This window comes from Musca autumnalis, unplaced genomic scaffold (assembly GCF_047663935.1).
Source record: "Musca autumnalis isolate F117 unplaced genomic scaffold, ASM4766393v1 scaffold_5, whole genome shotgun sequence".
Lineage (NCBI taxonomy): Eukaryota > Metazoa > Arthropoda > Insecta > Diptera > Muscidae > Musca > Musca autumnalis.
The window spans coordinates 22,963,003-22,975,767 of record NW_027412088.1 but is presented as its reverse complement, the minus strand read 5'-3'; the positions used below and the strand labels follow the sequence as shown (position 1 = coordinate 22,975,767).

At 39.4% G+C, this 12,765-nt stretch overlaps 1 protein-coding gene across 2 annotated transcripts in view; it reads right to left on the bottom strand.

The window, feature by feature from the left end:
• The window catches only part of Obsc (Obscurin), a 132,180-nt gene that overhangs the window by 22,282 nt on the left and 97,133 nt on the right, over positions 1–12,765 (bottom strand). For both annotated transcript variants that reach the window (XM_073957013.1, XM_073957014.1), the window contains 5 exons: positions 8,103–8,238; positions 7,848–8,029; positions 6,352–7,773; positions 6,002–6,289; positions 5,773–5,939 (listed from right to left, as the gene is read on the bottom strand). In XM_073957013.1, the coding sequence (XP_073813114.1) occupies positions 5,773–5,939; positions 6,002–6,289; positions 6,352–7,773; positions 7,848–8,029; positions 8,103–8,238 (2,195 nt within the window). The remainder of the gene's footprint in view (positions 1–5,772; positions 5,940–6,001; positions 6,290–6,351; positions 7,774–7,847; positions 8,030–8,102; positions 8,239–12,765) is intronic.

Below are 12,765 nucleotides of genomic sequence, written 5' to 3'. Positions count from 1 at the left end.
ATAATTAATAACTATAAATTTAATTTAAAAAAAGCTTTTCGGGAGCTTTTAAAGCTACAAAAAACGTAGATAAGATTTTTTAGAGACAGCCTAATGCCTAAACAAAAGTGGATTTTCCAAAGATCTGTAGAAGCACCCTAAGGTCTAAATAAGCGCGGATTCTTTAAAGATGTTTAGAGGCAGCATAAGGCCAAGAAAAACGTTAATTTTTTAGAGATCTTTAATGGCAGTCTAATTCTCATATAAACGTGGATATTTTAAAGATTTTTAGAGACATCCTAAGGCCCAAAGAAACCTACAAAAAAGGGGATTTCTAAAAAAGCTTTTGGGAGCATCAAAGACCACAATAACAGTGAATTTCTAAAGAGCTTTATGGGAGCCATCGAAGATTGCAATAAACGTGGATTTTTAAAGAGTTAAAAGAGTTTTTTGAAAGCTTTTTGGACGAAAATAAACGTGGATTTTTGAAAAGAAATTGTAAAAGAGATATTTGAAAGCTTTTGCGACCAAAATAAACGTGAATTTTTAAAAGAGATTTTTGGAAGCTTTTCGGGCTAAAATAAACGTGGATTTTTTGAAGCTTTTGGGACTAAAATAAACGTGGATTTTTAAAAGAGATTTTTGGAAGCTTTTGCGACTAGAATAAACGTGGATTTTTAAAAGAGATTTTTGGAAGCTTTTGCGACTAGAATAAACGTGGATTTTTAAAAGAGATTTTTGGAAGCTTTTCGGGCTAAAATAAACGTGGATTTTTTTGAAGAAATTTTTGGAAGCTTTTGGGACTAAAATAAAAGTGGATTTTTAAAAGAGATATTTGGAAGCTTTTGGGACTAAAATAAACTTAGATTTTTAAAAGAGATTTTTGAAAGCTTCTTGGACCAAAAAAATGTGAATTTTTAACAGAAATTTTTTGAAGCTTTTTGGATTAAAAAACGTGCATTTTTAAAGATATTTTTGGAAGCTTTTGGGACTAAAATAAAGTGGGTTTGGAAAAGAAATTTTTGAAAGCTTCTCGGACTAAAATAAACGTGGATTTTTAAAAGAGATTTTTAGAAGCTTTTGGGACTGAAATGAACGTCGGTTCTTAAAAGAGATTTTTAGTAGCTTTGGGGTTAAAATAAACGTGGGTTTTTAAACGAGATTTTTGAAAGCTTCTCAGACTAAAATAAACGTGGATTTTTAAAATAAATTTTTGGAAGCTTTTTGGACTAAAATAAAAATGGATTTTTAAAAGTGATTTTTGGAAGCTTTTCGGACTAAAATAAAAGTGGATTTTTAAAAGAGATTTTTGGAAGCTTTTCGGATTAAAATAAACGTGGATTTTTAAAGAGATTTTTGGAAGCTTTTCAGACTAAAATAAAAGTGGATTTTAAAAGAGATTTTTGGAAGCTTTTCAGACTAAAACAAACGTGGATTTTTAAAAGCGCTTAGGACTAAAAAAACGTTAACTTTTGAAATAGATTTTTAGTAGTTATTGGGACTAAAATAAACGTAGATTTTTAAAAGAGATTTTTGAAAACTTTTTGGGAGCTTTTCGGACTACAATAAACGTAGCTTTTTAAAAGAGATTTTGAAAATAAACGTGGATTTTTTAAAAGAGATTTTCGGAAGCTTTTCGGATTAAAATAAACGTGGATTTTTAAAAGAGATTTTTGGAAGCTTTTCGGACTAAAATAAGCGTGCATTTTTAAAAGAGATTTTTGGAAGCTTTTCGGACTAAAATAAACGTGGATTTTTAAAAGAGATTTTTGGAAGCTTCTCAGACTAAAATAAACGTAAATTTTTAAAAGAGATTTTTGGAAGCTTTTCGGACTAAAATAAACGTGGATTTTTAAAAGAGATTTTTGGTAGCTTTTGGGACTAAAATAAACGTAGATTTTTAAAAGAGATTTTTGGTAGCTTTTTGGGACTAAAATAAACGTGGATTTTTTAAAGAGATTTGTTAAAGCTTTTCATTCCAAAATAAACGTCGATTTTAAAAGGGATTTTGGAAGCTTTTCGGACTAAAATAAACGTGGATTTTTAAAAGAGATTTTGGAAGCTTTTAATTTCAAAATAAACGTGGATTTTACAAGAGATTTTTGAAACCTTTTCTTTCCAAAAAAGCGTGGACTGTTATAAAAGTTTTTGGAAGCTTTTGTTTACAAAATAAACGTGGATTCTTAAAAAAGTTTTGAAGAGCTTTTGTTTCTAAAATAAAGTTTTTGTTTACAAAACAAACTTTTGTTTCCAAAATAAAAGTGGATTTTTAAAAAAGGTTTTTGGAAGCTTTTGTTTCCAAAATAAACGTGGATTTTTAAAAAAGGTTTTTGGAAGCTTTTGTTTCCAAAATAAACGTGGATTTTTAAAAAAGGGTTTTGAAAGCTTTTGTTTACAAAATAAACGTGTATTTAAAAAAAAATGTTGGAAACTTTTGTTTCCAAAATAAAAGTGGATTTTTAAAAAAGGTTTTTGGAAGCTTTTATTTCCAAAATAAAAGTGGATTTTTAAAAAAACGTGGATTTTTAAAAAAGGTTTTTGGAAGCTTTTGTTTCCAAAATAAATGTGGATTTTTAACAAAAAGTTTTTGGAAGCTTTTGTTTCCAAAATAAACGTGGATTTTTAAAAAAAACGTTTTTGGAAGCTTTTGTTTCCGAAATAAACGTGGATTTTTAAAAAAGTGTTTTGGAAGCTTTTGTTTCCAAAATAAACGCAGATTAAAAAAAAAAGGTTTTTGGAAGCTTTTGTTTCCAAAATAAACGTGGATTTTTAAACATGTTTTTGGAAGCTTTTGTTTCCAAAATAAACGTGGATTTTTAAAAAAGGTTTTTGGAAGCTTTTGTTTCCAAAATGAATGTGGATTTAAAAAAAGGTTTTTGGAAGTTTTGTTTCCAAAATAAACGTGGATTTAAAAAAATAAGGTTTTTGGAAGCTTTTGTTTCCAAAATAAACGTGGATTTAAAAAAATACGGTTTTTGGAAGCTTTTGTTTCCAAAATAAACGTGGATTAAAAAAAAAACGTTTTTGGAAGCTTTTGATTCCAAAATAAACGTGGATTTTTAAAAAAAGGTTTTTGGAAGCTTTTGTTTACAAAACAAGCGTGGCTCTTAAAACAAGTTTGTGGATGCTTTTGTTTCCAAAATAAACGTGGATTTTAAAACATGTTTTTGGAAGCTTTTGTTTCCAAAATAAACGTGGATTTTAAAACATGTTTTTGGAAGCTTTGGTTTCCAAAATAAACGTGGTTTTTCAAAAAAGTTTTTGAACGTGGATTTTTAAAAAAAGGTTTTTGGAAGTTTTTTATTTCCAAAATAAACGTGGATTTTTAAAAGAGGTTTTTGGAAGCTTTTGTTTCCAAAATAAACGTGGATTTTAAAAAAAGGGTTTTTGGAAGCTTTTGTTTCAAAAATAAATCATGGATTTTTTAAGTTTTTTTCAAAGCTTTAGGGAGCGTGATTTTTTTCAAGCTTTTAGAAACTTGAATTGTATTAAACATGAATTGGTTTAAAGCTTTTTAAACGTCGATTATTTAAAGCGTTTTGTAACGTGAATGCTTTATTTTATTTTAAACCTTTTGGAACGTGGATTTTAAAGCTTTTGAAATGTGGATTTTAAAGCTCTTTGAACGAGGATTTTTAAAGCTTTTGGAACGTTGAATTTTAAAGCTATTGAACGTAGATTGTTAAAGCTTTTGGAAGGTCATGTTTTAAAGCTATTAGAACATGAATGAAAGTCAGTTTTGGAACGTCTATTTTTGAAAGCTTCTGAAACCACAAACATGGACTTTTAAAGCATTTTGATGCCACTTAGAACGTGGATTTTTAAAGCTTTTTAGGACGTGGATTTTTAAAGCTTTTTTGGAACGAGGATTTTTTTAAAGTATTCTGGAACGTGGATTTTTTAAAACTTTTTGAAATGAGGCATTTTTAAAGCTTTTTGGAACGAGGATTTTTTAAAGTATTCTGGAACGTGGATTTTTAAAACTTTTTAAAATGAGGATTTTTTAAAGCTTTTTGGGACGAAGATTTGTTTAAAGCAAATGTGAAACGTGAATTGTTCAAAGCTTTTTGAAACGTGAATGTTTTATTGTATTTTAAAGCTTTTGGAACGTGGATTTTAAATCGTTTAAAATGTGGATTTTAAAGCTCTTGGAACGAGGATTTCTAAAGCTTTTGGAACGTGGACTTTTTAAAGTCTTTTGAAGCCACAAAGAACGTAGATTTTTAATGCTTGTAAACGTTGATTTTTTAAGCTTTTGGAAGGTCATGTTTTAAAGCTATTAGATCATGAATGAAAGTCAGTTATTGGAACGTCCAGTTTTAAAAGCTTTTAAAACCACAAACGCGGACTTTTAAAGCTTTTCGAAGCCACATAGAACGTGGATTTGTAAAGCTGTTTTGGAACGAGGATTCTTTTAAAGTTTTCAAGAACGTGGATTTTTTAAAACTATTTGAAAAGAGGATTTTTAAAGCTTTTTGGAACGAGGATTTGTTTAAAGCGTTAATACCTCAATAAACGTGAATTTTTAAAGTTTTTTCTGAATGTTTTTTGAAACGTGAATTGTTCAAAGCTTTTTGAAACCTGAATGTTTTATTGCATTTTAAAGCTTTTGGGACCTGAATTTTAAAGCTTTTAAAACGTGGATTTTAAAGTTCTTAGAACGAGCATTTTTAAAGCTTTGGGAAGTAAATTTTCAAAGCTTTTGGAATGTCATGTTTTAAAGCTATTAAAATGGAATGTCAAGTTTTAAAAGCTCTTGAACGTGGACTTTTAAAGCTTTTTGAAGCCACGTAGAAAATGGATTTTTAAAGCTTTTTGAAACGAAGATTTTTTAAGCTTTTAGGACCACAATAAACTTGAATTTTTAAAGTGTTTTAGGACCACAGTAAAAGCGGAATTTTCAAGTTTTTTGGAACGTGGATTTTTTAACTTTTTTGAACGTGGATTTTTTGAAGATTTTTGCAACGTGTATATTTAAAAGTTGTTGCAACGTGAATTTCTTAAAGCTTTACGTAAGGTTGGTTTTAGAGCTTTAAGAATATGGATTTTAAAGCTGCTAACGCCAAAATGAACTTAGATTTTTAAAGCTTTTAAAAATCACTGTGTATTTTTAAAGCTTTTAGCTTACAATGAACATGCGGTGCGAGGTACTCAGAGGAGTTGTCCTTATCAAGGCCATAAGGATGACCTTCGGTTAAATTTTCAAAAAATTAACGTATTTTTTAAGCTTCTAACACTACAATGAAGGTAAATTTTAAAAGCGTTGAACACCATAATGACCAAATTACCTAAAGCAATCTTGAAATTCTAAATCTTTTTGAGAACAACTATACATAAACCTTGAAATTCTAAAGCTTTTTAGAGCACCAAAAGCTCCACAGAAACTTTGTTATTCTAAAGCTTTTTGAGAACAAACAAAGATCAACAGAAATCGCCAATATTCTAAAGCTTTTTGAGAACTTTTAAAGCTCCACAAAAGCCTTAATATTCTTAAGTGTTTTAAAACACCCAAAAATCCGCAGAATTTTGGATTCTTATAGCTTATGGACCATAATAACCGAGGATTTTTAAACTTTTTTGGATCACAATGAGCCTTAATTTAGAGCTTTTTTCGGGCCGTAATAGAATTGAATTTCTAAACCTCTATTCGAGCTCCCAAAGATAAACAGACACGTTGATATTCCAAAATTTTTGGGACTACTATAATTTTAGATTTTTTAGCTTTTGACAATGAAAGATCATGGTACTTCGATTTTCCAAAGTTTAAAAAATTGTCTTCTTCTTCCTACTTACCCCATCAACAATAATAGCGGTATTGGCATCAGGTTTAACTTCTTTGCCATCGTGATACCAAATGGCCTCTGGTTTGGGTATGCCATGTGCAATGACCTCATATTTCAAAGGCACCGATTCATAGGTGTGCATTTCCATGATATCCACATGATCGATTTCAGGTTGAGCTATGGAAGAAAAGAACAATAGTTATCACTTATTGTCGGTTAATTTCAGATGAAAAACTTACTCAAAACATTAACTTGACACTTGGAAACACTTTCGCCCACCAAATTCTTGGCACGAACCTCATAGACACCCGTATCCTGGGGCTTGACCAAATTCAAGGTCAAATTATATTCCTCATAACGTTTAGTGTCGTGGGTAATCTTCAAACGGGCATCAGCCGAACATTCTTGATTGTTGTAGAACCATTTGACAGTGGCCTCGGGTTCGGAATATATTTCAGTTTCCAAAGTAAGGGTTTTACCTTCCTCGATTTCAATGTCTTTCAATTGTTTCTTGATCTTGGGTTTGCCTGGGAGGAAAAAAGGATATTAATAGCAGTCACCCATCCCATATTCTCAATGCCATACTTACAGTTCACCGTGACAATACACTCATTCTGCAGTTTACCGTAATCATTCATAATGACCACACTGTAGGTACCCTGCAGGGCGGTGGTAACCTGTTTCATAATCAATTTATAGTCATTACCATCCTCTTGGCGACGGAACTCATTGCGCTTCTCATCGATTTCAATGCCATCAATGTACCATTTAATACCCGGTTTGGGATAGGCATCCACGGCCACATTGAGCGTAACATCGGTATCACCCTCCGTTACAATGATGTTCCTCAAGCTCTGGGTAATCTCAGGAGTACACTTAATAAGCAAATTGGTATTGCTGGTGTTGGAACCATGTTCATTCTCAGCCTTAACTGAATATGAACCAGCATCGACACGAGTTACACCCGTGATCTTCAAGGTATACGAATTGCCATCTTGAATTACCGAATATTTCTTGTTATCAATGGTGATTTGCTTGCCCTCTTGATACCAGGTCAGTTTAGCCTCGGGATAGGCATCAATACGGCAACTCATCAGCACCGTTTCCTTTTCACCATGAACATATTCCTCCTCCAAGGACTTGACAAACACCGGCTTGGAATGAACCGTGCAATTCCAGTATTCCGAGGTTTGACTCAAATCATTGGTAGCTCTCAATGAGAAGTTACCCGATTGAGACAATTTGATCTTCTCAATTTCAATGGTGACCTTTTCCGTGCTCTTTCCGATAATGGTGGAGCTGATCTTAACATTCTTCTCGGTGGTAATATCCTTACCATTGTTGGTGAGATTCAATATGGGCTTGGGATAACCCTCAACCTCAACTTCAACTCTCACCGTCTCCTCGACATTGCAAACTATGTCTTTGACTTTCTTAATTTTGGGTGGTGCCTTAACCACCAAAGTGATCTCCGAACTATCTTCGCCCAATTCATTCATGGCGTGAATGGTGTAGAGACCAGCATCTTCGGTGGTGGCATTCTTAATGAGCAAAGACATACTTTCATCACTCTCGTACAAGAACTTGTGGCGATCGTCGATTTCCACAACTTGGCCCTCGTGTTTGACCTGCACAGCTGGTTTGGGGAAACCCTTGCATTGCATTTCCAATATGGCAGTGCCTCCTACGTGCGTGTTAGCTTCACGATGTTCAATGACCAAGGTGGGCTTTTCGGGTTCCCGGTACAGAGTCTGTACAGAGCCTTGAACCGAAAGCTCAGCACTACAGGAGATATTACCAGTAGTGGTTTGTGCAACGCAAGTGTAGATGCCAGCATCCTCGGGCTTGACATGTTGGAATACCAGGGCAAGGGAATCTTCGTCTTCGCCGAACAAAACCTTGAAACGTTCCTCGGGGTCGAAGGGAGCGCCATTGCGTTTCCATTGGAAGACGGGCTTTTCGCCGGGTTGCAGAATCTGGCCGGCCAATGAGCCGAAGGGATTTTTGTCCTCTGTGGGTGAAAGGAAAATAAATAAATATGTTCTCTATGAAGACGGGGAGATATCGTTCTGTTGTCGTACTTACCCACAGTGGTCACCTGGGCCTCACACAAGGCTTCACCAAACTTATTGACAGCCTTGCACATATAGGCGCCAGCATCTTCCTTGTAAACCTCATTGATTACCAACTCATAGTAACCCAAGTAGTCTTTCTCACGCACAATATTAATGCGATCCGACTCCAAAATTTCTTGTCCGTCCTTGTAGCTGCAGCAGAAAAGGAAAGGAGAATGGTTTGATTCAAGCGAGAGGACCACAAGATTTGTTTATTTTTACTTACAATTGCACTTTGGGCTTAGGATCGCCCATAATTTTAATCAAGAAACGGAACTGGGTACTTTCCAGCATCTCAGCATCCTTAAGGCTGCAAAGGAAAATGGGTGCCACATTTGTTTGGCTTTCATCGTGGCCAGCAGCTGAAATAGGAAAAAAACAAAGTTAGGTCAGGAATTATGGAATTTTATTCAAAAGGCTCGTCTAATATGGAATATATGATTCGTAGGGTCATATACCGTAGAGTAGATGGCCCACAGGGTTGTCTACTGCATAACAGAGGACCCACAAAGTCGTCTACCGTTAACAGATGGCTCCCAAGGTCGTCTGCAGCAGAGTAGATATGCTCAAGGGTCGTCTACTGTAGAGTAGATAGTCCATAGGGTAGTCTACTGTAGAGTAGATGGCCCTTAGGGTTGTCTACTGTAGAGTAGATGGCCCTTAGAGTCGTCTACTGTAGAGTAGATGGCCCTTAGGGTCGTCTACTGTAGAGTAGATGGCCCATAGGGTCGTCTACTGTAGAGTAGATGGCCCATAGGGTCGTCTACTGTAGAGTAGATGGTCCATAGGGTCGTCTACTGTGAAGTAGATGGCCCATAGGGTCGTCTACTGTAGAGTAGATGGCCCATAGGGTCGTCTACTGTAGAGTAGATGGCCCATAGGGTCGTCTACTGTAGAGTAGATTGCCCATAGGGTCGTCTACTGTAGAGTAGATGGCCCATAGGGTCGTCTACTGTAGAGTAGATGGTCTATAGGGTCGTCTACTGTAGAGTAGATGGCCCATAGGGTCGTCTACTGTAGAGTAGATGGCCCATAGGGTCGTCTACTGTAGAGTAGATGACCCTTAGGGTCGTCTACTGTAGAGTAGATTTTCCATATGGTCGTCTACTGTAGAGTAGATGGCCCTTAGGATCGTCTACTGTAGAGTTGATGGCCCTTAGGGTCGTCTACTGTAGAGTTGATGGCCCTTAGGGTCGTCTACTGTAGAGGAGATGGCCCTTAGGGTCGTCTACTGTAGAGTAGATGGCCCATAGGGTCGTATACTCTAGATTAGATGGCCCACAGGGTCGTCTACTGTAGAGAAGATGGCCCATAGGGTCGTCTACTGTAGAGTAGATGGCCCTTTGGGTCGTCTACTGTAGAGTAGATGGCCCTTTGGGTCGTCTACTGTAGAGTAGATGGCCCTTTGGGTCGTCAACTACTTTACAGCAGACGACCCTAGGGGCCATCTACTTTACAGTAGATGGCCCTTAGGGTCGTCTGTTGTAAAGTAGATGGCCCTTTGGGTCGTCTACTGTAGAGTAGATGGCCCTTTGGGTCGTCTACTGTAGAGTAGATGGCCCTTTGGGTCGTCTGTTGTAGAGTAGATGGCCCTTTGGGTCGTCTACTGTAGAGTAGATGGCCCTTTGGGTCGTCTACTGTAGAGTAGATGGCCCTTTGGGTCGTCTACTGTAGAGTAGATGGCCCTTTGGGTCGTCTACTGTAGAGTAGATGGCCCTTTGGGTCGTCTACTGTAGAGTAGATGGCCCTTTGGGTCGTCTACTGTAGAGTAGATGGCCCTTTGGGTCGCCAACTGTAGAGTAGATGGCCCTTTGGGTCGTCTACTGTAGAGTAGATGGCCCTTTGGGTCGTCTACTGTAGAGTAGATGGCCCTTTGGGTCGTCTACTGTAGAGTAGATGGCCCTTTGGGTCGTCTACTGTAGAGTAGATGGCCCTTTGGGTCGTCTACTGTAGAGTAGATGGCCCTTTGGGTCGTCTACTGTAGAGTAGATGGCCCTTTGGGTCGTCTACTGTAGAGTAGATGGCCCTTTGGGTCGTCTACTGTAGAGTAGATGGCCCTTTGGGTCGTCTACTGTAGAGTAGATGGCCCTTTGGGTCGTCTACTGTAGAGTAGATGGCCCTTTGGGTCGTCTACTGTAGAGTAGATGGCCCTTTGGGTCGTCTACTGTAGAGTAGATGGCCCTTTGGGTCGTCTACTGTAGAGTAGATGGCCCTTTGGGTCGTCTACTGTAGAGTAGATGGCCCTTTGGGTCGTCTACTGTAGAGTAGATGGCCCTTTGGGTCGTCTACTGTAGAGTAGATGGCCCTTTGGGTCGTCTACTGTAGAGTAGATGGCCCTTTGGGTCGTCTACTGTAGAGTAGATGGCCCTTTGGGTCGTCTGCTGTAAAGTAGTTGGCTCTTAGGGTCGTCTGCTGTAAAGTAGATGGCCCTTAGGGTCGTCTACTGTAAAGAAAATGGCCCTTAGGGTCGTCTACTGTAGATTAGGTGGCCCTTAGGGTCGTCTGCTGTAAAGTAGATGGCTCTAAGGGTCGTCTACTGTGAAGTAGATGCCCTTAGGGTCGTCTACTGTAGAGTAGGTGGCCCTTAGGGTCGTATACTGTAAAGTAGATGGCCCTTAGGGTCGTCTACTGTAAAGTAGATGGCTCTTAGGGTCGTCTACTGTAAAGTAGATGGCTCTTAGGGTCGTCTACTGTAAAGTAGATGGGTCGTCTACTGTAAAGAAAATGGCCCTTAGGGTCGTCTACTGTAAAGAAAATGGCCCCTCTAAGGGTCGTCTACTGTAGAGTAGATGGCCCATAGGGTCGTCTACTGTAGAGTAGATGGCCCATAGGGTCGTCTACTGTAGAGTAGATGGCCCTTAGGGTCGTCTACTGTAGAATATATGGCCCTTTGGGTCGTCTACTGTAGAGTAGATGGCCCATAGGGTCGTCCACTGTAGAGTAGATGGCCCTTAGGGTCGTCTACTGTAGAGTAGATGGCCCATAGGGTCGTCTACTGTAGAGTAGATGGCCCATAGGGTCGTCTACTGTAGAGTAGATGGCCCATAGGGTCGTCTACTGTAGAGTAGATGGCCCATATAGTCGTCTACTGTAGAGTAGATGGCCCATAGGGTCGTCTACTGTAGAGTAGATGGCCCTTAGGGTCGTCTACTGTAGAGTAGATGGCCCTTAGGGTCGTCTACTGTAGAGTAGATGGCCCATAGGGTCGTCTACTGTAGAGTAGATAGTCCTTAGGGTCGTCTACTGTAGAGTAGATGGCTTTTAGGGTCGTCTACTGTAGAGAAGATGGCCCTTAAGGTCGTCTACTGTTGAGTAGATGGCCCTTAGGGTCGTCTACTGTAGAGTAGATGGCCCTTAGGGTCGTCTACTGTAGAGTAGATGGCCCTTAGGGTCGTCTACTGTAGAGTAGATGGCCCTTAGGGTCGTCTACTGTAGAGTAGATGGCCCTTAGGGTCGTCTACTGTAGAGTAGATGGCCCTTAGGGTCGTCTACTGTAGAGTAGGTGGCCCTTAGGGTCGTCTACTGTAGAGTAGATGGCCCTTAGGGTCGTCTACTGTAGAGTAGATGGCCCTTAGGGTCGTCTACTGTAGAGTAGATGGCCCTTGGGGTCGTCTACTGTAGAGTAGATGGCCCTTAGGGTCGTCTACTGTAGAGTAGATGGCCCTTAGGGTCGTCTACTGTAGAGTAGATGGACCATAGGGTCGTCTACTGTAGAGTAGATGGCCCTTAGGGTCATCTACTGCAGAGTAGGGGGGCTTCAAGGTTATCTACGGTAGAGTAGATTGTCCATATGGTCGTCTACTGTAGAGTAGATGACCCATAGGGTCGTCTACTGTAGAGTAGATGGCCCATAGGGTCGTCTACTGTAGAGTAGATGGCCCATAGGGTCGTCTACTGTAGAGTAGATGGCCCTTAGGGTCGTCTACTGTAGAGTAGATGGCCCTTAGGGTCGTCTACTGTAGAGTAGATGGCCCATAGGGTCGTCTACTGTAGAGTAGATGGCCCATAGGGTCGTCTACTGTAGAGTAGATGGCCCATAGCGTCGTCTACTGTAGAGTAGATGGCCCTTAGGGTCGTCTACTGTAGAGTAGATGGCCCTTAGGGTCGTCTACTGTAGAGTAGATGGCCCTTAGGGTCGTCTACTGTAGAGTAGATGGCCCTTAGGGTCGTCTACTGTAGAGTAGATGGCCCATAGGGTCGTCTACTGTAGAGTAGATGGCCCATAGGGTCGTCTACTGTAGAGTAGATGGCCCATAGGGTCGTCTACTGTAGAGTAGATGGCCCTTAGGGTCGTCTACTGTAGAGTAGATGGCCCTTAGGGTCGTCTACTGTAGTGTAGATGGCCCTTAGGGTCGTCTACTGTAGAGTAGATGGCCCATAGGGTCGTCTACTGTAGAGTAGATGGCCCATAGGGTCGTCTACTGTAGAGTAGATGGCCCATAGGGTCGTCTACTGTAGAGTAGATGGCCCATAGGGTCGTCTACTGTAGAGTAGATGGCCCATAGGGTCGTCTACTGTAGAGTTGATGGCCCTTAGGGTCGTCTACTGTAGAGTAGATGGCCCATAGGGTCGTCTACTGTAGAGTAGATGGCCCTTAGGGTCGTCTACTGTAGAGTAGATGGCCCATAGGGTCGTCTACTGTAGAGTAGATGGCCCTTATTGTCGTCTACTGTAGAGTAGATGGCCCTTAGGGTCGTCTACTGTAGAGTAGATGGCCCTTAGGGTCGTCTACTGTAGAGTAGATGGCCCTTAGGGTCGTCTACTGTAGAGTAGATGGCCCTTAGGGTCGTCTACTGTAGAGTAGATGGCCCATAGGACCGTCTACTGTAGAGTAGATGGCCCATAGGGCCGTCTACTGTAGAATAGATGGCCCTTAGGGTCGTCTACTG